The sequence below is a fragment of the Delphinus delphis genome, chromosome 4 (assembly GCF_949987515.2).
Source record: "Delphinus delphis chromosome 4, mDelDel1.2, whole genome shotgun sequence".
Taxonomy (NCBI): Eukaryota; Metazoa; Chordata; class Mammalia; order Artiodactyla; family Delphinidae; genus Delphinus; species Delphinus delphis.
In genome coordinates, this window is record NC_082686.1 from 99728304 (window position 1) to 99754922 (window position 26619).

The 26619-nt window shown below is 36.0% G+C and overlaps 1 protein-coding gene across 1 annotated transcript in view; it reads left to right on the forward strand.

Annotated features, from left to right (window-relative positions):
- BCHE (butyrylcholinesterase) overlaps positions 1-16312 on the forward strand; it is an 88384-nt gene extending 72072 nt beyond the window's left edge. Inside the window, exons 3-4 of the mRNA XM_060010006.1 lie at positions 9037-9203; positions 15659-16312. Coding sequence (XP_059865989.1) covers positions 9037-9203; positions 15659-15783 — 292 coding nt within the window. The 3' untranslated portion in view covers positions 15784-16312. The remainder of the gene's footprint in view (positions 1-9036; positions 9204-15658) is intronic.
- Positions 16313-26619: the final 10307 nt, after the last annotated feature.

Here is a 26619-nt window from a genome sequence, read left to right on the forward strand (position 1 = left end):
GCACAGAAATCTCTTTCATTCCTATACACTAAAAACGAAATATCAGAAAGAGAAATTATGGAAAAAATCCCATTCACCACTGCAACAAAAATGATAAAAACCTAGGAATAAACCTACATAATTAGGTAAAGAACTGTACTCAAAAAACTATAAGACACTGATGAAAGAAATCAAAGGTGACACAGATGGAAAGATATACCATGTTGTTGGATTGGAAGAATCAATATTGTGAAAATGACTATGCTACCCAAAGCAATCTACAGATTTAATGCAATCCCTATCAAATTACCTGTGGCATTTTTTACAGAACTAGAACAAAAACTCTTAAAATTTATAAGGAGACAGAAAAGACCCTGAATAGCCAAAGTAGTCTTGAGGTAAAAAAAAACAGAGCTTGGAACCAGACTTCAGACTATACTACAAAGCTATAGTAATGTAGACAATATGGTACTGGTACAAAAACAGAAATATAGATCAATGGAATAGGATAGAAAGCTGAGAGATAAACCCATGCACGTTTGGTCAACTAATCTATGACAAAGGAGGCAAGGATATACAGTGGAGAAAAAACAGCCTCTTCAATATGTGGTGCTGGGAGAAATGGACAGCTACATGTAAAGGAATGAAATTAGAATACTCCGTAACACCATACACAAAAATAAACTCAAAATGGATTAAAGACCTAAATGTAAGACTGGACACTATAAAACTCTTAGAGGAAAACATAGGAAAAACACTCTTTAACATAAATCACAGCAAGATCTTTTTTGATCACCTCCTAGAATAATGGAAATTAAAACAAAAATAAACGAATAGGACCTAGTGAAACTGAAAAGCTTTTGCAAAGCAAAGGAAACTACAAACAAGATGAAAAGGCAACCCTCAGAATGGGAGAAAATATTTGCAAACGAATCGATGGACCAAGGATTAATCTGCAAAATATATAAACAGCACATGCAGCTCAATATTAAAAAAAAAAACAAAGAGCCCAATCAAAAAATGGACAGAAGACCTAAATAAACATTTCTCCAAAGAAGACATGCAGATGGCCAAGAAGCACATGAAAAGTTGCTCAACATCACTAATTATTACAGAAATGCAAATCAAAACTACAATGAGGTATCACCTCACAGCAATTAAAATGGGCATCATCAGGAAATCTACAAACAAATGCTGGAGAGGGTGTGGAAAAAAGGGAACACTTTTGCACTGTTGGTGGGAATGTAAATTGATACAGCCACTATGGAGAACAGTATGGAGGTTCCTTAAAAAACTAAAAATAGAATTGCCATATGACCCAGCAATCCCACTAATTGGCATATACCCAGAGCAAACCGTAATGCAACAAGACACATGCATCCCAATGTTCATTGCATCACTATTTATAATAGCCAGGTCATGGAAGCAACCTACATGCCCATCGACAGACGAATGGATAAAAAAGATGTGGTACATATACACAATTGAATATTACTCAGCCATAAAAAGGAAGGAAATTGGGTCATTTGTAGAGACATGTATAGATCTAGAGAGTGTCATACAGAGTGAAGTAAGTCAGAAAGAGAAAAACAAATATCGTATATTAACGCATATATGTGGAACATAGAAAAATGGTACAGATGAACTGGTTTGCAGGGCAGAAATTGAGACACAGATGTAGAAAACAAACGTATGGACACCAAGGGGGGAAAGCGGTGGGGGTTGTGTGTGTGTGATGAATTGGGTGATTGGGATTGACATGTATACACTGATGTGTATAAAATTGATGACTAATAAGAACCTGCTGTATAAAAAATAAAATAAAATTCAAAAATTCACACAATAAAACATAGATCTTATCTTTTCACTTAACGCTCTTAAACATTTTGAAATATTCTGATGGCATGTAAAATAAAATCCAGTTTCTTTATCATAAAAAAAAAATTGTGGCAATATGCACATGGAGAATTGCCAACCCAGGAAGCTCACCTGAACTTGAGGTTCACAGTTTTACTGGTGTTTCATCATAAAGGCATGTTTGATTGTATTATTGGCCAAGTGGTGAAACTCAATCTTCAGGCTCCTCTCCTTCCTGGAGATCAGGATGATATCACTTGGTTCAAAGTCCCAACCCTTTAATCACATGGTTAGCCTTTCTGGTGAGGATACTTCTTTCCCTAAAATTATCAGTGTGAGCAGCCTCACCCTGAGTCATGGCATTAGCAAAAGCCATCATGTACACAACATGAGTCACCTTGTTAGCATAAACTATCAAGTACACTGAAAAATTCCAAAGACTTAGGGGTTATCTCACAAGGAAATGTGGACAAAGGCCAATCGAATTCATTATTATACAGTCCCTCACCACTGCCCCTTCACACACACACACACACACACAAAATAATATATACTCATTTCCTATCATCCCCACTCTCCACTTTATTATTATTTCTAGCAGCTATTACTGTTTAACATACTATACATTTTCCTTTATTTTCATCTTTATCATCTATCTTTCTCATAGAATGAAAACTGTAAGAGGCAGGAATTTCTGTCTTTTTTGTTTTTGTTGAATCTTCAGTGATTCAAACAAGCCTGACATAATGAAACAGGAGGGAAGGGGGCAGGGCACAACTTTAAAAGAATGACATAGCCCGAGGATATAACATAAACTGATTAGAACCAAATAGGTCCTAGATGGCAGACTTCCACTAGACCTTGAACCTCAGTATACTCATTGTAACACATCAGCATGCTAAATGACACACCCACAAGTGCCATGACAGTTCCAAGGGTGACCATAAAGGTCAAAAAGTGGGTGGTGGGCCAATTTCTGGAAATTCCTACACCTTCCCCCAAAATAGCTGGAATACTCCTCCCACTCATTAGCCTATGAAATTACCCAACCCTATAAAAACTGACAACCCCATACCCTGGTGCCTTCTGAGATTGCCCACACTCCATCTGTGGAGTGTATTTCTCTCTAAATAAATCCACTTCTTACCTACCACTTTGTCTCTCACTGAATACTTTCTGTGATGAGACATCAAGAACCTGAGCTTCACTAAGTCCTGCGACCAGGTGTGTGATCTCAGTTAAAAGAATGTGGGTTCAATTCCCAATCTGAGTTGCACAGTTTCAATGCTATGCTCTCAGTTAATATTTGTTTAATGAAAGAATGGATTTAATCTCTAAATTCAGATTCTCTTATGACCCCTCTATTCTTTAAGTTAAAGTACTGTTTGTGGACACATAGTTTTTGAAGGCAAAATCCCACTGTGTCCCCCTTTGCCCGGCAAAGTAATAAAACTATCCTTTTCTACCTCACCCCCCCCAAAAAAAAATACAGTTTTATTTAAGCATGACATGACATGGAATATAAATCCACGAATATGTGCATATTTAAGAAATTATCCAATATATACTGTATCCCTTTAGCACTCTTATGATTGTGGAATATTTCAGGTGGCCTTTCAATTTACAACTACTAATCATGGCTTCATTTTACTAGACTGTAAAGCACTCTAAAATATATTCACTTTAAAATCACTGTATATCTTAGTTAGAAATAACTGTCTCTGGCTCCCTGCTGGTTGTTTGGCCTGGGGCAACCCGGCACTGGAGCCTACGCAGGCTCTTTCGTGGGGCTGATGGCGGACTCTGGGGGGGCTTACACCAGGGAGTGCTTCCCAAAGCTTCTGCTTCCAGTGTCCTTGTCCTCACAGTGGGACATAGCCACCCCTCGCCTCTGCAGAAGACCCTCCAACACTAGCAGGAATCTGCTAAGGCAGATACGTGGACACTGAGGTGTCTGGCAGAGGCCCCCAGGCTGTGTGGAAGGGGGCATGGGCCTGATGCTCCCCTCTGAAACCTGTTCCAGTGGCCAGGATCACAGAACAGAGGCTCTGAAGGGGACCCCTAACAGCTACCGCAATCACAAGGCACCTCCCTGTCACCCCTGAGCCCCCCCAGGACACAGGGTCGTCCTGTGTGTGGGTTCCCACTTAAGGTCTACGTTTCTGACAAATGATGACACTGAAGAAGAAGAGATTTGCTTTGGTTAAATGTGACTCGAGTTGCAAGGAAAAACCCACGATCCATAAACTCAGTGAATCACTGGGCCACCCTGCCCTGAAGCTGGGGATCAAGAATCTTACTAAAGTTAGATGTAGTCACACATCCTAAAAACTAGTTGCAGGGCTTCCCTGGTGGTGCAGTGGTTGAGAGTCCGCCTGCCAATGCAGGGGACACGGGTTCGTGCCCCGGTCTGGGAAGATCCCACATACCGCGGAACGGCTGGGCCCATGAGCCATGGCCTCTGAGCCTGCGTGTCCGGAGCCTGTGCTCCGCAACGGGAGAGGCCACAACAGTGAGAGGCTCGCGTACCGCAAAAAAAAGAAAAAAAAAAACTAGTTGCAGAGATTGATAACTGAACCAATACAGAAAGGAATACAGTAAGGACACCCAGAATTCCTGAAGCCACTCAAGGACCCCGGACACACTGAGAATGACCAAGTGGGAAGAGGGGAAGGCCTGGATCCTGGGTAACAAATGCTTGTAAGTCACTGACCCGACCAAACTGGAAATTGTCCTCCTTTTGTCCTTTTAGTGTCAGGAAAAAAGAAAACTTTATTTTTAAGCTACTCTTTGTTGAGGTTTTTGTTTGCAGAAGCCCAAGCAACCAAATGCTACAGTTCTCATGACCCTGCTCCTTACCAGACAGCCCAGGATGCCTGTTTAAAGGAAATCAGGGAAGAAAAGAGGATTAAGTGGAATTTACTGACAGCTCTGGACTAAAGGAGCCTCCAAAATAACAGGACAAGTGAATACATAGTCAAAATAGCTGAAAATGCCCACCTAGAAGAGGTGGTTCACCTGCTCCCACGGAACACACACAGCGCCAGGCCCCATCTCAGGGTCCAGACGAGGAAACCGAGGCACATGAAATGAAGTTCCTTATCTGACGTCACAGCAGAGCTTGCCTGCACTGCCTAAGTGTCAGGGTACGTTACCAGGATACACCAACGTAAGGACACAGTGTTTGCTTCCCCAGGACTTCCTAGAAATTATAGCAGGACAGGAGATGTCACCTCATGGGATGGGAAACGAGAGCCAGACAGGCTTCCCAGAGGCGGCATGTGATTTGGAGCTGGGAGACAGACACAGGTGTCTAACAGAGGAGATCAAAACCACTTTAATCATTCATAAAGTCGACTGGACACCTGGGCCTTAGACCTGCGGTGCGGCAATCGGCCCGAGGGAAACCCTTAGCTCTGGAGGACACATCTCAAAGTAGAAGAAGGTGGACCCAAAGGCAACTGTTTGGAAACACAAAATATAGTTAGAAGTTTCACCTTCTAAAAATGTCAGTGCTGGGCTTCCCTGGGGGCCCAGTGGTTAAGAATCCGCCTGCCAATGAAGGGGACACGGGTTCAAGCCCTGGTCCGGGAAGACCCCACATGCCACAGAGCAACTAAGCCCGTGCACCAAAACTACTGAGCCTGTGCTCTAGAGCCCATGAGCCACAACTACTGAGCCCACGTGCCACAATTACTGAAGCCTGCCAGCCTAGAGCCCATGCTCTGCAACAAGAGAAGCTGCCGCAATGAGAAGCCCACGCACCGCAACAAAGAGTAACCCCCAGTCGCCGTAACTAGAGAAAGCCGGTGCGCAGCAACGAAGACCCAATGCAGCCAAAAATAAATAAATAAATAAAATTGTCAATGCCTATGCTTGACCACCTTAGAGGGACTGAATAGATGACAGGTGAAGTGAGCTGCCTGTCAGAAAGAAAGAACAAATGATGTCTGTGGTCCTGGGAAATTTTTAAAAAGCTAAAGAAACAAATGGAACACACCTTTAATAATTCTGATATTTACTTAAATCCCATAAAAATAAAGACAAATTCTTCAAATGAGAAAAAAAAAAAAGAGAAATAACTGTCCCTGAATTCTTAAAGGGAATCTTAAGTCCTGTGTTAGGATTGGGTAGGCAATATTGGAATTTGTAATTCAAAGAAAACTTGATTCATGAAGTTGAGTGCATCCTACTTCTTCATACCTGGCATCCTGAGTAAATTAATGTCTTTTTAAAGAATTTCTTCATAAAATGAATTATCAAATCTGTGCCCAAATACCAATGACAAGCAGGTAATTTCCTATAATACAGTTTGAAAGATACTCTGCTTTTTTAGTTAAATAAGCCATGTCTTAAAATTTTTCTATCCTACAACAGAGGAAAAGTGAAATGGATGACTGTTAGACCACTTTTGTATACCACAAATTGGGAAAAGAACCTGGTAACAAAAAGAGAAGAGATTTCTTTATCTCATGGAAAGTGTTAAGTATTGTCACTTTGAGGTCTTTATTTTATAACCAGAATAGAAAATATTTTTGAAAAATAATAAACTCAAGATGTTTAAATTTATCTTATAATTTTGGAATTAAAATTATATAGTGTTTCAGAATTCTGTATCTGGGAATTATACTGTATTTCACAAAGTGTTTAATTGATACAAATAGGAAGAGAATTATGTCTCTGGTTAAGTTTTAGAGTCTTTGGAGGTTTCTGCAATTATAGAGTAAAATGCTTCATCACTTCAAGAGCTATTTCAATCACTTTTTGAAAACTATATCTGCATCCATAGGCAAAGGAATTTTATTATCTCTGAATTACAATTTGGAATCTCATGAGTTATTTCATAGGACAAAGTTTGTTAAATGAACACTGGCAGTGCCATTAGTGTTTCGCTCTTGAACTCAAGTACAAGTCAGCTCTATTTAAGTCACCATTTGCAGAAGCCAGAAATAAATGTGCAGTTAAAATGGTGCCATAAGTTAATTAGAATGGAATTAGAAGGAAAGTGGGCAATTTAGGAACATAAGGATTGCTGTACCGAATCAGACCAATGGTTCTCCTGGTTTAATATCCAGCCTCCAGCAGCTGTACTTGTTCATTTCTAAAGCTTTAACAGAAAAGAAAAAGACTACATAATTCACCTAGACAAGTGTGCCATCTGTGATCTGGAGAAATTTTCTTCCTGACCTCTTTCAAATAATACCCTAAAGCAAGCGGTTTCAATCCTGTTATGATATTGGCTTGGCTTGAATAGCTCTGGTTATTAATAATTCTTATTAAATCATCCAACTCCTACATAAAATCAACTAGTTCATCAAGAAGCTGTTTATCTCTACAGCCCCTGAATCATGGTTGAATATTTGTGCATCTGTGATAAATTAGGAATTTATGGTACTTATTCAACACAAGTTCTTGTTGGCAAAATCTGCCTCTAGTTAACCAAGCTGGATGAATGCCTGCTTCGCTTTCCAAATTCTAGGGGTTCACAGGCTTTCGGCCAAAAAAAAAAAAAAAAAGTGTAACTGCTATCACTACTCCCAACTTCCTATCCATTAATAATATACAGAAGGTATTTGAATGATGAAGAATTCTGTGTGCTAAACTTTTAGAAAAGTTCAACTGGAGTTTTTCTTATATGACTTTGCTTAAGTTAGACAAATCTAAGAGAAAGGAATGAATTACTTATCCCTATCACTTTAGTCTTCCTTTTATGATACAAGTATCTGTGACTAGTTTCTAGGTTTCTTGATTATTCTAGATACCACCTCCGGGTCAATATTTCTAAAATGTTATGTACACAATAAACCATCTAGCAAAGAATCCCTCAAGAATTGTAAATGCCTACAAGCTAAAGTCTAAACCATTTTCCTAGGCTGTCAGATCTTACTGCTATAACACTTATATCCTAAAGCTATAATTCTAAAAGGATCTCCTCTATCTTAGAATCCAAGAAAACTAGTTTTTTCATTGCTATTTGAACTAAGAGAACATTTATTATTTATACTATGTTAATTCTGTTCCCTTTCTCTAGCACTCCAAACTTCTCTTTCTGGTTCAATTCCTTATTTTTTCTCCTTACTTCAGCTAAAATTGCATTCCTTTAGATAATTCCCTCTTCTGACAATTTTTGTCCCTTTGTTTATGCTTGATTTAGTCTACCATATATTGTTGGTTCTTTGTTTTCATGGATGTCCTTGATTGTAAATTCCCTGAGGGAAACTATGTTTTCCATATTTATTTGTGTTTCTAGAGCCCAGGCAGGGTCTGACTCATAATAATAGCATACAAATATATTAAAGAAAAATCTTTAGACTCACCAGTGACTATCTAGACAGAGTCACTTCCAGAATGTTTACTCTTTGAGTTTCTGTTTGTGTGACCTAGGCAATAATATATTATTGAGTCCTACAAGGTACAAAAGAACCAAAAATCATAAATTTCTGAAAAATAGAGCCAAGTGTTACTGATTTAAAAATCACAAAGATATGGGAAACATCAGCACAAAAAAGAGAATCTGAAGGTTCTAGACTCCTGATGTTAGAAAATGAAGGAATTCCAAGCACAAGTAATAGCTAGGCAAAGACAGGAGGTAAAATAGAGGAGGGAATCACTAAGGAACTGTCCCTAATTCCTGTTGTTTGGCCCATGAAGAGAATACCTGAAAGTAATTTTGGAAATGTGGGTGGCAGCATGTTCACTAACCTTTATTGAACTAACTCACTGGGGAATTATTGAAAGATTTTTAATCAGTGAACACATCTGTAAGAATGTAAGATCAACTTAAAAATGAGACTGAGGGCAGTTCCCTAGGGTAACGTGGTTATTACATACTAAGGAAATGTGTAATCAGTCCCAAATTTAAACACATGTTTAAGTGTGAAGAAAATATAAGCATTCTAGAATAGAATATATTTTTCTCCCTGTATGTTAAGCAGAAATGTGTGTAATAAGTTCTTCTTTAAATTTTAATTCCTACAATTTTAACTAACATAGTGCTTCAAGGTGCTGAAAATATTCAACCCAGTTCATTTATGCTTGACATCATCAAACAAATCCACAATTTTTCTTTTTCCACAATTTTCCTGACTTTTTAAAAGCTCTTATTGTTTTTTGAGAACTATATATATATATATATATATATATATATTTAATCTATCTTTGATTTCAGTAGAACTATAATGTCTCTCTTTAATTTTTTAGAAATCCAAATGGGACCCAAAACAATAGTACAAGATGGCCTGTCTTCAAAAGCAATGAACAAAAATATTTAACCTTGAATACAGAGTCACCAAGAGTATACACTAAACTACGTGCTCAACAGTGCCGATTCTGGACACTATTTTTTCCCAAAGTCTTGGAAATGACAGGTGTGTGTTGTTTTTTGTTTTGTTTTGTTTTGTTTTAGTATTTGGTTAAATAATTGGTTATGGATTATATAAAAGGGGGAAAAGGTAGACTATTCATGGCACAGTGATAATGTTCATCTGTGACTTTACAATTAATTGATTCCAATGTGTACATTATTTTAACAACCTTCTTCCATCAAGTTTAGATATGTTTTGAGGGCTTACTATATAAGCAGCACCTTAGCAGTTAAATAAAGAAAGCAAAACTAGGAATTTTTCCCTAGAGGAACAGGAAACCTAGCAGTGGAACTAAAATAGGGCACTCTCTCTATTCAGCCAATTTTTGTGGAATTAACTAATGGATAAATGAAAAAATAAATATATAAAATAAATAATGTATAATTGTGTATTTTATATATTTATACTCAAAAAGAGGCAAAACAAATTTAGTGATACAGATGTAGAGAACAAACGTATGGGGGAAAGTGACGGGGGTGGTGGTGGTGGTGGGATGAATTGGGAGGCTGGGATTGACATATATACACTAATATGTATGGAATAGATAACTCATAAGAAAAAAAATAGTGATAAATAGTAAAACCCTTGATTTCTAAGGGGGAAAAAATATCTAAAATTTACATATCTAAAAACACAATCCAAATATTTCTAAATATTCTAAGCTTGGAGATATTTAAGACCACCTACATATATTACATAATACAATAAAAAAGTAGTAATTTAGTTAACTACTCTTCAGGAAGTGATTACTTAGATTTGTATAAGGAAATACTAGGAAAATTGTTCAGATTATCCTACTATTTCAGAATTCATTGGTAAGAAGATATTTGGCTAAACTTGAATGACCAACATGAATGATCACATTTTCTGTGAGAAAAATGACATACATATACAATTCACTGCCTGTTTTTTTTTTTTTTTAATGTCAGCTATTTATAACTGATGTGGCTCCTCAGGTCTATTTTCCATATTTTTCAAATAAAAGTAATTGACTTTCAATCACCAGACACATCGCTAACTAGTTCCTTTATACTTTACCATTCTGTTCATCAGAACATTCCGCAATTTTCAGACTACATACTAGATATCACAATACAGTAGATGTTTTTAGTTTCTTCTTTAGAGCCGTTAGGAGTTACTTTCAGGCAAATATGGACATCTCAGAGTTGTATTTGATTGTTTAATATGCCTTTTGATTCTCAGATCTTACTCACCAAAATTATAATTATGGACTCATCTGTTTGGGAAACATTATTGATAGACCAGTTCTCTGTGCATCACTAAATGCTGGGTGGCACAATATATATCAGAGATGGGCTTCTGCATCCCTTGGCAGAACTACAGTGCTGCCCTTGTGTCCTCTGGGTGTGAATAGCAATGAGGTAACACATTTAATCTGCCAAGAGACCAGAAGAGGTACCATTTAACAAATCACAGACTACATATTCTCAATTGTTACTTAAAATATTTTTAAATGAGAGGGTCATAATTTGAAGGGAAATAAGGTGGGGTAGGGGCAAATTTTAAATGACTAATTTATTATAAACCAAACTGAGTCATTCTGGTTCAAGCTAATGTGGTCTACTGTGATGTATTTGTTGGTAAAATAAAATTTCAATCTCAGTAATTTTTGAAAATGTACTTCAAAATCTCTATCTCTAAATACTCAACTACTATAAAGCAGGTTGAATAAACAAACTCCTAAATTTTTAGCTAGATGCTGCTCCATCCTACACAAGGCTGAACAACTTTCTAGTGTAAGCAACACTGAGCTGTATGGAAATACCATACCTTGCTCTGGGATATTTCCAGTGTGTCTTGAAAACATAACTTTATATTTTAGCAGTATTTTTTTCAGATAATTCCCCCAAAGGAGTTATATGAAATATATTTAATAAAATTTAAAGTAAATGCATGATATAATTGTTATAACATCAACAATGTATTCATTAATAATAAAAATGTTTACATTTAAACAAACAGAACCACTTTGAAATGCCATGTTTTTAGGTTTTATAAACATAAAGGGACTAAAAGATTAAGAAAATATGTTCTTACCATACCTTATAGTTTTCAAGTCACAAAACTTCAAACATTTTAATTTTCAATGTTCTGAAAATTGGAGTTATTCAGATGACCTGGGCTGAAGTTTTTATGGAAATATTACTTTTTAAAAAAAAGATAACTTTACAAGTAAAGGAAAATTTCAAAAAATAACTAGTGACTGGATTTCTTAAAAGGAGAAATGTGGTAAACATTAGAAATGTTTACCACACGATGGAAGCCCAATAGACTTTATAAGTACCATTTGAGCAGTTGTTTACAACTGAGCAATAAATATTCTCAAATAAAATGATCCTTAAGACTTGTTTAAACACACAAATTCTAGCACTTAACTTTCAGACTATACTTCAGCACACAGCTAGGCTGTTATTGCATACACCTGCAAGAAATAAAATACAATATTTGTTTCAACTGTTATCAAATTCAGATTTTTCACTAAGAATATAACTCCACAATATCTCATAATCATTTGAAAAAAGAAAAGGAAGTAGAGAAATGAGGCATTCAATGTCAATAAAATATCAATATTTTTCATTAAAATTGAGAAAGTAAATTTATTTAAAGGAAAAAAATATTTAACCTTCGCATCTTCCCAGTAAAAAAAAGTATCAGATCCGGTGGTTCCTCCTTTGACCTTTGAATACATCATGAATCAAAGCATTGAATAAATCATGAACCAAAGTGTTCTTTAGTTGTTGCTTGCTACAACTAAAGAAGACCACATATAAATTTAAGAGCTGAGATACCACTTGGATTGGTCACTTTGGAACCTCATTTTGCTAATCATTTAGCAAGAATGGCAAACAAAAAAGAGATAGTGCAAAGGTGGTTTGAAGAAAAAAAATCAAGCTAGTTTTGCTGATTTCATATTTGAGTTTTCCATTCTTTGTTAAAAGCAAAACAAAATGAACAAATAAACAAAGGCTTTGGGTAACTTGATAATCAAATTAAATGATCTATTTGTTTCACTGTAAAAGTACATGAAGTCTTCAGAAAGCCCAGCCTGAGTTTATCGTAGTTCATTCTACTGTCTCACCATACACCAAAAATTATAAAAGGACAACTAGTAAGTTTGTGATCTACTCCATAAAGAATTATGAAATCCTTTGCAATTTTAATAACTAGTTGACAAACAGGAAAATAAGCAAGTAAAGAAGACAGAAGATATTTTTAATGAACTCTCAAAGTACAGGAAATATGTTATTTTTTAATCAAAATGTTCAGCACCATTAAATATCAATGTAATGTCATCTAACTTCATCTCCAATAACTATTTGGGGTTGACTCACCTCTCTTATGTTCTGTCCTAACTCCTCAGACTTGGCTAAATAGACTCAGCTCTGGTGAAATATTGCTCACCCTTTTTTAATTGACAAGACAAAAAAACAGTTTCATTACTATCCCTCTTTCTGTAGGGAAGAGAGCCTGATTTTCCCCCAAATGAGACACAATGTGGGCAAAATGAAGGTCACCAAAGTCCTGAAAAAGTTGTGTCAATATGTTCATGAACTACTGGTATTGATCTAGCTATACACTGATTCAATAAAGAGCAAAGTTAGGAATAAATTTTTATAACAAGGGCAGTAAATTCATTTCCAGAGCTCCCCGTAGATGCATATAACTTGATTTCACAATGTAAGCACCATCTCATTTATCCCTCACGGCAACATTGCAAAATAGGGATTACTAACTCCATTTACATTTGGAAAACTAATTTGAAAAGTTAAGAATTTTTTTTTATGTCACTAATACCATAATCGATCAAGCTGGAATTTCAACCCATGTCACTCCAAAGCCTATACTGATATTCTTTTCTTTATTTCACACTGCAGCACCCTGTTAACTACAAAACAAATAGATCTACATCTCACTGATGATGATAAATCTATAGCCACTTAAGTAGTGTTCCAGTTTTGGAGGAAGAAAAGAAGGAGGGGGAGGAGAAAAACTTCTAATTTTGGTTTTGACTTATGACAAAGGACTCAGGTTTCTTATTGTCTTTTTATTATGGTATATTCAGTTCCTTTGGATACTGTTAGAAAATAATTAAATGTTTTGAACTTTATTGTCTCAATGTCCAGTACTTCTAAAGTAAAAATGTACTCAGGTTTACAGAGCATTTGTGCACTAAAAAGTAAACTATTTTAATAACTAAATTGTATAGATATTTGATTATGACACATAAGGAAATAAATTTATATTTATATGAATCAATGGATTTGGTATCATTCCATGAAGAGGAAATGAAAATCAGATATAAGACCTTTTCTCTAAATATTAAAATTCATGATCTAAATGCTAAATTACCAGTCATTTATTTGTTATATTAAAAATTTTGTTTTTTCAGAATTTTAGAGTCCTTATTTTGTGTAAATAACATTTAAAACAGCATTTAATTATCATAAAAAAGAACATAAAAGTGGATAATTTGGTATGATATTTAACATCTTTCTTCCACATTTAATGGTTTTGACTCTTCAGAAAAATTCTTTTATTCACAAAAAATTATAGCCATTGACTTTTAAAAGGCATTTTACATAAAAATAGGACATTTTTGTATAAATTCTTAAATATTTATCCAATGTCCAAGCATTGTGAACATTTGAGACCTAAATATATCTTAAATTACAGGGGATCTCTTAATGGCTGTACAAATGTTTTAAATATTTTGATTTTCATATAAACTAAAAACAAATCACTGAATGTGCTCCATTGTGATAACATGAGTGAAGGCACTTTTTCATATACATTATAATGTAGTATGAGATCACATGAACTTTCTTCTCCAAATTAACATCCTACAAATTTATAATTTTAGAAAATTCCTAACTGAAAAGTATACATTAAAAAATTGTCAGTTCCTGGGCTTCCCTGGTGGCGCAGTGGTTGAGAATTTGCCTGCTAATGCAGGGCACACAGGTTCGAGCCCTGGTCTGGGAGGATCCCACATGCCACGGAGCAACAAGGCCCGTGAACCACAACTACTGAGCCTGCGCGTCTGGAGCCTGTGCTCCGCAACAAGAGAGGCCGCAATAGTGAGAGACCCGCACACCACGATGAAGAGTGGCCCCTGCTTGCCACAACTAGACAAAGCCCTCGCACAGAAACGAAGACACAACACAGCAAAAATAAATAAATTAATTAATAAACTACTACCCCCAACATCTTCTTAAAAAAAAAAAAAATTGTCAGTTCTTATTTTCACAATAGTTGAAATCACTTAAAATTTTGTTTTTAATTCAATGACTATAGCTCAGCATCCTAAAAGTTTAAAAAGTAAAAGAACTACAAATGTATAAAATACCTATAGATTTAAATAAACTATCTTCTAGCTTTATTATATCTATTTATATTAGGAACATAAATATACGGTTTTAAAAGTTTGTAATTTAAGATTTTCTGTTGTTCACAGACTTTATTCTTTAATATAATACACTTTCAAATAAATCAAGATTTCAAGGTTTTTGTAGTACATAAACCCTTTTCGATTCATTGTCTCACATTATTTCTGGTATAAACACTCCTCTCCCCTGACACATACATATACTTTGCAAATTGCTGGAGATTTTCTTAATCATCCTTCTAATTTGCAAAGCAATTAATAAACTTCTATCATATAGTACAATAGTTTCAATAAGTTGCTTTCAATGACCAGGCATTGTTTGGAGTTAAAATATATTGATATATGATGAGTGTAGAATCTATACAGAATGCCGATTACAAAGTTCTCCTTATGCATTAATAAATATTCATATATAAACATTTAAATCAGAAATAATACTCCACTATATAATTATATATGTAAATGAGATGCATTAAATGAGATTTTTGCTATGCCTAGGAGAGTGAAGAGAAGAATAATATTTATGCATCTTCTCAGAAACTAAAGCAAATATATGTAATGTAACATAATTTGACATAATACATGAACGGATTTTTTTGCATTTATGTTATATATATTTTGTACCTATATATTATTTGCATTTTCATATAATATATAAAAATTCAATTAAAATCTTTTCAGGTAGTGAGAGAAGTTGATAATAAATAATGAATAAAACATCGCTGTAGGGTTTCCCTGGTGGCGCAGTGGTTGAGAGTCCGCCTGCTGATGCAGGGGACGCGGGTTCGTGCCCCGGTCGGGGAAGATCCCACATGCCGCGGAGCGGCTGGGCCCGTGAGCCATGGCCGCTGAGCCTGCGCGTCCGGAGCCTGTGCTCCACAATGGGAGAGGCCGCAGCAGTGAGAGGCCCGCAGACAGCAAAAAAACAAAAACAAAAAATAAACATTGCTGTGCCGTTGGAGAAAACGGCATCTGCAATCAAAATTATTTTTCAATGAACGTAAACAGAGATTAAAATTTAGATTAATACAACTCATTCCATGTTTTACAGGAAATATTGATGAAGCAGAACGAGAATGGAAAGCAGGATTCCATCGGTGGAACAATTACATGATGGACTGGAAAAATCAATTTAATGACTACACTAGCAAGAAAGAAAGCTGTGCAGGTCTCTAATTAATAGATTTACCCTTTATAGAACATTCTTCTTCCTGTAGATCAAGGCAAAAATATCTGTGGCTCTCTTACACACCTGGTAAGAAAGCTACTATATAGCTGAAACAAAAATGCCAGAAGGATAATAACGATTTCTCACATCTTTCACTTATTATTGTACCTAACATTTCAAAACCTAAATGGCTAGAACAAGTTTAATTAAATTTCACATTATAAAGTTTCACAATTAATTATATGCATATTAAAACAATTTGCAGCTTCAAACTCTCTTTCCTGAATAACTTTAAGATGTTTTTTTTTCCCTAAGAAGTATCTGTGTTCTTTTTCCAGTCTCAACTTTATTTTTATTACCACTCATAAAAGGTATCTTTTAAAAATGGATAAGGTCTTGAAACATTAGATACTATAATTTACAATATTTCTTCCTTTAATTAATTTATGCATTTAATGTTAATATGATATATTAAAACAAACAGAAAATAATTGGCTGCTTTGATTTTTTTTATATAAAGGCAAGAGAATTTATATATTTAAGAGAATCTTAAAATAACAGACTTGGCCACTTGGAAACACCTTATGATAGAAACAAAATGTTACTACCAAGAGACAAAATGTAAAAGAATATAATTATTTATATTTTGTATTTTTAAAAATATGTATGCTTGGAGTCCTCAAATTATATTCCTCATTCTTTCAACTCTTTTTTTCCTCACCTCCCCACTCCCCAACTCTCCTCAAACATGCCCACATGTAAATTACTCTTCCGGTAACTCAAAAATTAAAAAATGTGGATGAGCAGAAGTCTAAATGAACAATTTCAGAAGTCATGTACCATCTGGAATAAGGGAACCCTTGTCTGGACCCAGAAATGTCAGGATTTTAGTAGAGAAGTTGTTCAATTCCAAAAAAGAAATGATTACACTTTCTGCAGACCAACTATATTGTTTTAATAATTTAAAAAATTACAAAGTTGCATTTACTAACTTGAATGGCAAGAGAACACATCCCATGAATAAATTCACTGTCTTTCACTAAAGGGGAGAAGTCAGGGGATTTTAAATCCCAGGAAAGGGCAATACTGTTGATTATGCTAATTAAACATTGAAAACTAGCACTCAGGATAGGATAAAGTGAATCTATTGGTCTGTAGACTGTTGGTTAATGCAGTTTCATTATTCATTGGTCATAAATATATCTATAGTTAGATCCAACATAGGTCTGCCATCCTCATCAACTTGTCACTCAAAGATCATGGCATTTTATCAAATTCAGCTGATTAAAGAGAGCTGTTATACAAGCCAAGTTAGTTCATTTCAGTGCTGCTGTAAACGGACATTTCGCTTTGTATTTCTTCCTTCATCCTGAGATGAAGAAAAAAACCACACAGGATAGACAAATTATCTGGCTTTCCATTCTACACCACCATCTTCATTTCAGGTACCATTCTCGTAGGATCTATTATGTTTTCTGAATCACTTGAGCCTCCTTTTTATGTAGAACCCTCTTACATATGAAATAACTGGATGATGCCTGTTCAACAGCATTAAAGACCCTTTAAAAGTTCTCTTAATGAGAGCAATAATGAGGAAAACATAACTAATGTTTGTAGAATACCTGTAACCTCCCTCATATGACAAATCCAGTCATATGAAAAGATCCCATGGACCACTTTGTCCTACCTTGGACAACCAATTGCTTCATTCTTGAATTTTAACTAGAATACCTCTTGACTTACTCTGAAGCTTTTATCCATGAGTTTATTTTGCTTTACTCTGTCTTTATCCCTGGTCTGAAATCTCATCATTAGAGCTATCAATTGATGAGACGATAATAAAGCAGTAGGAGTGACAGTGATTTTAGAAGTGAATGCTAACACAAATAACCATGCACACACAACACAAAAACTCATTTATCTCACCAAAAAAAAAAAAAACAAAGGCTGTTTTCTTCTCCAGACATTGCCCATTTTCTTGGCCTGGTTTAATCCTTTATAGTTACTCTGAAAAGTGAAAAAACCCAAATTTCCAAGGCAGTTAATTGTCAGTGCCTTGATATTGTGAGATTCATCTCTAGATTCACAGCTGGGAACTACTTGCAAAGTGCCATCACACTGTGTAGGTGCTTGTTGAGTGAATGGATGGGAGGATGAGATACAGCCAAGTTCAGTTCCTTTGTGTAGCAGGAAAATTGCACTGTGAATCCTCAGAGAGCCAGGAAGAAGCATTAAAAAAGTAGAAGAAGGGCTTCCCTGGTGGTGCAGTGGTTGAGAGTCCACCTGCCGATGCAGGGGACACGGGTTCGTGCCCCAGTCTGGGAAGATCCCACATGCCACAGAGCGGCTGGGCCCGTGAGCCATGGCCGCTGAGCCTGCACGTCCGGAGCCCGTGCTCCGCAACAGGAGAGGCCATAACAGTGAGAGGCCCGCGTACCGCAAAAACAAACAAACAAAACAAACAAACAAACAAAAACCTTGCAGTTTGGCAGGAGAAAGAAATGTACTTGATATTGATATCTGAGGACCTAATTGTTTTTCTCTGAACAAGGAACTGTAACAGATATTACTGAATGTGTAAAATAAATTTGGCATGCACACTTGTTTTCTATGACCTCCACACCAGAAAGTTATCTTTTCAGGATGTCATTTTTACCATAAATATATGCTTTGAGAGGTATGTTTGAAAAATTAGAAAGAGTACATAAAATACATACAATATTTTACAGTGTTTTATGTAACTGCAGTTATTACAGAAGATCATCATTTGGTTTGAGCGAAACCAGAATTTTTTCACTTGACAATAATTAGTAATAGTAATTCAGATTCAAGATAGGAATCAGAACTTTAATTCCCATTTTCCATTGCACTTTTCATGTAAAGAGTATTGACTGTCTTATGCAATCTCAAAAATATGGATAAATAATCATTCTTGCCAGGCTCAAAAAGAGATGTTGTTAGGGATTAATTACTTAATGATTATTAAACTAGGTAGGTGAGTACTAAGAGTTTTTTTTTTCTCCTCAGAAGAATTTGCAGAAGTCTTTTGCTTGAGGTAATTACTGTATTACCTTGTTTTTCTGAAGTGAGACCTTCCATTCTGTTTTAATTGTTTTTGATTTCTTTCAATGGTTCAGGGAGAAAAGGGGAGGAAACTTATCAAAGAAGTCTCTGGATAATAAACTATAAAAATGTATGTAACAGTGTTAAGCATTCTATAATCCTTGAAGTGAATATATGAAGAGAATGATCTATCATCTATCTATCTATCATCTATCGATCTATCTATCTATCTATCGTCTATCATCTGTCTGTCTATCTATCATCTATCTAGGATAGCCACTCCCAATTTTAACTAAAGGGAGGGTTACTAGTATACTTAATACAACCTGGAATATAAATTCAAAGCCATTGCCTTGACCAAGATAGCCTTACTGTTCCCCTCAGCTTGACTAACTTTTAGACAGATTTCTTCCCAGCTGTGGGCCTCTGACTTCCAGTTTCTTAGAGAATTTGCTTCAGAAATATTGCAATTGTAAATTCTTTCTCTGTCCCTTTGAAATGTATATAAATCTCCCAGCCTCTTGACCTCTTGCCAGTTTTACTACCCAGGAAATGTCTTTCTCAAGGATCTGGGAACTATTACTTTGCAATTAAACATTATAAGAGATAGTGCCTCCATCTCTCAGTCTTGATGGGAAGGTAGGAGCCTAACTATTTTGGGAGCCAGTTACCAGCCACAGATGGCTTAATCCCAGAAGAAAACATTTCAAACTGTAGGATAACTCTACAAGCTTGACACATCCCACTGGTCAACCCTCCCCCAAAGTCCTCCAGTACTTTTTCACTAGCTCACCTCAAAACTTAGAAACATTCACATCTTTTATTTCAGGGGAGTTGAGTTCAGTCTCTCTCCCCTATTGCAGTAGTCTTATATAAATTCTTTCTTGACTGTTGAACTTTGTTCAGTGCACTATTTGCTTTCATAGCCTAAACCAAAATTCAACACTTCTTAAAGTGCCTAGGGCACATTCACATTTATATTAATATTCTACTATCAATATCATATCAGGAAAATACAAATGTTTTCTTGCAGCAGATATTCCTCTGAAAGAGTGATTCCCTAGTGAAGAGGGCAGTAAAACTTGAATTTATGAGGTGTTGACTATCTATTTTTTAGTATTTTTTCTAATATCTTTTACACTTTAAGCAGATGGTAATTTTCATTCTCGTGTTAATCTCAAGTTTTTGGAATTTTTCATTTTTAGCATTTCTTAATGTTCCATAGTATTTTTTTTCTTCCCTTCCACATCAAATTTAAATTTTCATGGGCATACTCTTTTCCTGATAGAATGGCTGTAAACAAATGGATTCCCCCATTTTATGTGTAGGATGTTTTTTCTTTTTTTCTCTTCTTTCCTCTCCTCTTTCCTTTTCTTTTTCATGAATGCAAAAAAAAAAAAAAAGAAAAGAAAAAATAAATTAGATACAGATTCTTGTACAGTGGTCTAGGAGTCACTGGTGAAATAAAAGATTTGCCTATACATCTATAATGCAAATTTCATTATGCTGTTAGGCCTTTGGGAACAAAAAATAGCATTTTCTCAGAAAAAAATTTATCATGAAGAATAGCTTAAACTTCAGGAATCCTACTTGCAAGGACCCCTTTGAAGGCACTCTAGGTAATTTTATATTATTTTTCTTAAAGACAGTTTCCACAGGAGGAACAAAACTTGGTTTAGTTGTTATTTTTCACCACATCAGTGGAAATGAGTCTTTAGTCTATAGCCCCAGGCACAAAACAAGAGGACTTTCTAGTTTTAGTCTAAGAGGACTCTTCCTCCCCCCACTGCCTTTAAAGATATTCTACTGGTTTTCTTTAGTTGAAATGTGCTATCATTGTATTACAACATTGTAATATGCTAATTTTGAAGTTACTATCTTTGTGCAAGGTAATAAGTGAGTGAAAAACTCAAATGCTAACATCTGCTGTGGCATTTCAATTTTAAACCAAATATGTGTATGATATTCTCTTTGGTAAGTGAATTAACAGTTTCACATAACCATGAAAGATAAAATTTTAATAATCTCCTTTGGAGTTGTCTCTTTGAAGTCATGTGCAAAATATTAAGTGAGAATTCTAACAGAACACTAGTCCTTCTTTTAAGATTTTTGAAGTTTTCAAAGACAGAGAGTGAATACCATGTCCTTCCTCTCAGGTCATCTGGTGTTACAGCCAGTTAGAGAGGCAGCAATTTTCTTATCTTAGAGTAGATTGAAGGCTACAAAGGAATGCCTCGAATTCCAGAGCACCTAAGGTTCTTGATCATTCGTTGGCACTGCTATATGGAATTCTACTTTTTCATGTATATTTTTCAATGCCTGAAAAACATTCTTTTTCTAGGGTGTCTTTCAATCATCTTTTCAACCTCTTTTTGACTCACTATCCCTTGGAAGAACAAAAATTCCAACTATCCTATGCTAATGTCTTAATGAAAAGTATTTGATTTATCACATTACATTATCCCTCCAAGGATGTCAGTTTTAGTAAATTGAGTCTGGCTTGGATCCTACCTAAAGAATTTGAATAGTGGAATGTTTGGGGACACTGTCCCACTTAAGTTCAGGCAGAGGGAACAAATGAGAAGGCCCTGGGGAGATCTTCTCACTTACTGTGTTTAGGGAACAGGCAAGAGATCTAAACTACTGGAGGAAATAGAGGAAGGTGGTAGGAAATGGGGCGGGAAGTGAGGAGAAGGGCAGATAGGAAGCCATCACAGGGCTTTGAGCAGATGAGTAACATAATCACGATCATCCTTTATTTTAGCAGAAACACTCTAGTTCCTTGGAGGCTAGACTATACAAAGGCAAGAATGGGCATAAAGAAAGCTGTTTAATTATTCCAGGCAAGAGAAAAGAATGGCTGGAGCTTAGTTAGTACCTGTCGAGAAGTAAGAGGTATTATATTTATTATATTTCTAAGCCATAGCCAACAAGATTTGCCAAAAGATAGAGAGGAGTAAACAATGATTTTTACAAGATTTTCTGCTTAAATAACTGGTTGAATGGATTTATCATGCTCTGAGACAGGGAAAGCTGTAGGTCTAAATAGAGAAACAGATCTAAACAGAGAAACAAGAGTTTGGTTCAGGGCATGCTAAGTTTCAGATGCCTATGTGGTCTCTAAGAAAGAAACCAAGGAAACACTTTGTTAAATGAGAGTAGAGTAGTAGGGAGATGTCTAAATTAGAGATATGAATTAAGTTGTTTACAGCATAAAGATGGTATATAAAGTCATAGGACTGAAAATTACCTAGAGATTGTGTGTAAATCTGGACTGAGCCAAGCCAGCACTCCAGCCCTGAGACTTCATTTGACGTTTAAGTCTGTCAATTTTATAAAGGTCTGTGCTTATTGCCAGACCTTTATAAAATGACTTCCCTATCCTTAAGTTTCTAACCTTGATTCGTCTCCCATTCATCTGTAATTCAACACAATTTTTTCCTCAGGAGAAGTAAACCAAGCCTTTTTATAGTTGAGAAAATCTTTTGGTGTCCTCACAAGTAAATGATTATTTCATTGAATTTATAATATCACCATTTAAATATATTTTTCTCAACTCCATAGAATTCTCTACAGAATGAAAGTCTAAGAGCAACTAGAGTTTTGTTTTTATGCATATAATCTATATCTTTTGTTTGGGTGTTTGCTAGATTTACACGTACATGCAAGCATACTTATAACTCACAGACTAAATAATGGAAGCCCAAAAGACAGCCATTTTCTAATCCTTGGAACTTGTAACAATTGCCTTATATTGCATAAAATAATTTTGTATAAGTGAGTAAGTTGAAGATCTTGAGAGAAGTAGATAATATTGGATTATCTAGGTGAGCAGTAAATGCAATAACATGTATCCTTATAAGAGAGAGGCAGAGGGAGATTTGACACACAGAAGAGAAGGCGATGTAACCACAGAGGCAGAGTTTAAAGTGATGCAGCCACAAGCCAAGGAATGCCAGCGGCCACCAAAAGTAGAAGAGACAAAGAACAAATTCTTCCCTGGAGCCTATGGAGGGAAGGTGGCCCTGCTGACATCTTGGTTTTGACACAATGAAACCGATTTCAAATTTCTAATCTCCAGAACTGTGAAAGAATAAATTTCCATTGTTTAAACCTTAAGTTTGTGTTACTGTATTACAGCAGCCATAAGAAACTAATATATAAAATAAAATTTCACCAAGATATACCTAAGTATTATTTATCTAACATAATTTTTCCTAGGATTTCAAAGCTACTTTCAATCTGCCAGCTAATATACACCTTAATTTAGTGAAAGTTTTCATGTGTATATCTTTCTGTTATTTCTGCTCTGTCTGCTCTGTTCTTGCCTCCCATAGTCCTATCATACATGAGTCAAATTACCTTAATCTGTCCCCCTTTACCCTCACTTTAATTTTTCTTTATTCCTTTCCTTAGAAATACTCTGATTTGGGAAAATTTCCTTCTGGTGTTTGCTCTTGCTTCCAGATTTGTCTTCTGTAACTAATCCATTATTTTTATTACCACAATTATTTTTATTAAATTTTATAATTTTTTGCATCTCATATAGTTTTTCTTATTTCAACTTATTCTCTCTTTATAATTCATTGTTACAATTTCATAAGTATAAAAATTCCTTTGATCTTTCAAAAATAAATTTTTATATGTTTATAAATACTCTAAAATTTTCTTTTATTTCTGCACTAGCAGAATTTCAAAAGCAGGCTAGCTTTACCTATGGAAAGATAATTCATCTGAAATTCATCTAACACAGTGTTATGTGAAATAAATGTTGAAATAAATTTTGGCAGAAATAGGTGGGGATTGCTGGTCTAGTTCTCCAGATACAGGCAAAGGAAGAGGAGAAAGATTATATTTAATATAATTTTAATTTATCAGTGGGGAAATCCAATATCTGGTAGGTTCTAAGAGGTAATTCTAGGGGAGGGCCCTTCCACAGAAGCGATATTTATCTGGATTCCACTCCAATATAGGTGTGATAGACAGAAAACTGCCTTAGCAATGCCCTATTTCAGTTTATTACTCGTTTTTCCTGTTGGCTTTATTTTACATTTTTTCAGCCTTGCTTGGTAATGGGATACACCAGTATTCACCTTCAGAGGTCCGTTTGGTCTTTGTCTGGCTCAGTCTTCAGTACTAGAAATATGATTAGTTAAAATGTTAGAGTCTAAATGCTGCTGACCTGAATTTTTGTTTGTTTGTTTGTGTGTTTTTTATTGCGGTACGCGAGCCTCTCACTATTGTGGCCTCTCCCGTTGCGGAGCACAGGCTCCGGACGCGCAGGCTCAGTGGCCATGGCTCACGGGCCCAGCCGCTCCACGGCATGTGGGATCTTCCCGGACCGGGGCACGAACCCGTGTCCCCTGCATCGGCAGGTGGACTCTCAACCACTGCGCCACCAGGGAAGCCCTGACCTGAATTAAAAAAAAAAATTTTTTTAATTCTAAAAAAGTAAAGGGGTATAGGTTGGAATTATGTGTGACATCTGTGCAGAAATTTCTATGCTGGAAAAAGAAAAAAAAAATGACAACCTCAAAACGTGTAAATCAGTGTGTCAGAAATCTTACATCAGAAACTCAAAGAGATATATCACTCAAGAAGAAATAACTCAGCTATGGTGATATCAACTGATGATCACACTATTGGTATTCATTGTCCTGTAGAAAAGACTACTGAAAATGTTTCAAATAATAGTCACAAGAACTGTAAAATTATTTTTACTGGATCACAGCACTAGTTTTCATTTTGAGTAGCACTTCCACCAGTAATTTTATTTTTGTTGTAATAGAAGCTCAATAACTGTCAGATATACCTTATATAGTATGCCTATATGTTCAGCAGCATTTAAAGATTCCTTCATTTTTCACTGAGATGTTTTTTTCGATTAAGTCAAGAGGCATGGTGCCGGTAACTCTGAGATGGAATAAATCAACTCGTGGCTCGGGCATAGTAAATTCACCAAATGCTGCTTCTTTTTATTGTTTTAAAATAGCATTCAAGGGCTTCCCTGGTGGCGTAGTGGTTAAGAATCCACCTGCCAATGCAGGGGACACGGGTTCAAGCCCTGGTCCGGGAAGATCCCACATACCGTGGAGCAACTAAGTCCGTGCACCACAATTACTGAGCCTGCACTCTAGAGCCTGTGAGCCACAACTACTGAGCCCACGTGCCACAACTACTGAAGCCTGCATGCCTCTTGTGCTCTGCAACAAAAGAAGCCACAGCAATGAGAGGCCTGCGCACCACAATGAAGAGTAGCCCCTGCTCGCCACAACTAGAGAAAGCCCGCACGCAGCAACGAAGACCCAACGCAGCCAAAAATTAATTAATTAATTAAAAAAATAGCACTCAAGATGAACAAGTGGGAACCACTAAGCTAAGAGATTGTAGATGCCATAATTAAATATCAAAATGTATTTTAAATATGATAATATTTTTCAGTAATAAACTAAGGAAATAATGACCTAATTCAGTAAGTTCTAAGAAAAATTCTTGCCTCATGCAAAATTTCTGCAAATTCTTGGTCCCAAAACTGAACTCATTGAAATTACGAAACTGAGGCAGGAGATAGATGGGCCCTAGGCTGAGCAGCTGGAGTTTGTCCCCTGTGGACAGATACTCCAAAATAGCAGGAGGGAGGAGAAGCTGAGCCCTGCCCAGATCAGAGACCACATATATCTCATTCTTGAAGTCAAGGAGACCTTCTCGACTCTACATTCACAGAAAGGCTTGTTGGAGGTCAAAAGGGAGTGATGTCAACCTACCCATAGGCCTCTTCACTATAATCCGTCTTGGCTAAGAGATGCGCATGCACACAGGGAAGGACCCTGAGATATACCAAATACGGACTCAGAACCAGGCAAAGCAAGATGATCGGCCAAAGGAAACCCAGAAGAAATGCCCCATATAAGTGATTCAAACTACCATGAGAGCGAGACCTCTCTCTGAGCTCACCCCGTGTGCTTATTGACATGTACTCTTTTTCCTCTTAATAAACACTTTACTTGTTTCACTACTTTCCGTCTTTGTGGGAATTCATTTCTACAAAGATGCAGGACCAGGGCCTTGTCACTAGCCAGTAGTCTAGTGCCATGGCCCGACTTCAATCTCTGGCTGGGAACCAACATCCTGCTTCAAGCCAATACAGGCCAAGGCCACCCAAGATCAAAACCAGCACAGGATTTACAGGAAAATGCTAGAATCAAAAGAAAAAAAAATCAGGAAAATAAAGGATGGACAAAAAACACCCACTATGAAAAAAACAATTCTTGGAGCAGATAAAAATTGTGACCAAATATATTGTCATTAAACTAAAAAATCTTAATAAGTAATTATATAACAAATAGTTCAAAGCAGAGATAAAAGAATTCAGGAAAGACATCATAAGTAACAGAGATACAACACATGAGTCAGCAAAGCACAAGACAGAAGGAGGAAAAAATAAAATCTCAGGTAGGAAGCCCACATTAAGAACGTCATAAAAGAGAACGATCCTGGCTGAAAACACACTGACAATATGACAGGATTGAAAAATAAACAAAATAAGATAAAAGGAAAGCAGGAGTAAAAAAAGACAAAGATGAATAGGAACGATTGAAGAAGGAGATACAACACAATCAGCTTGCTAACTGTGAAAACTGAAACAGGAGGACAAAAAAGAATTGATGATGTAATTCAGGGAAAAAAGTATGTTAAATACAAACTTTTTGCCTATAAATTGAATAAGGGCACTATTTCTCAGGGAGAAAAAAATGTTAGAGTAGTACAGTATCCTAGGACTT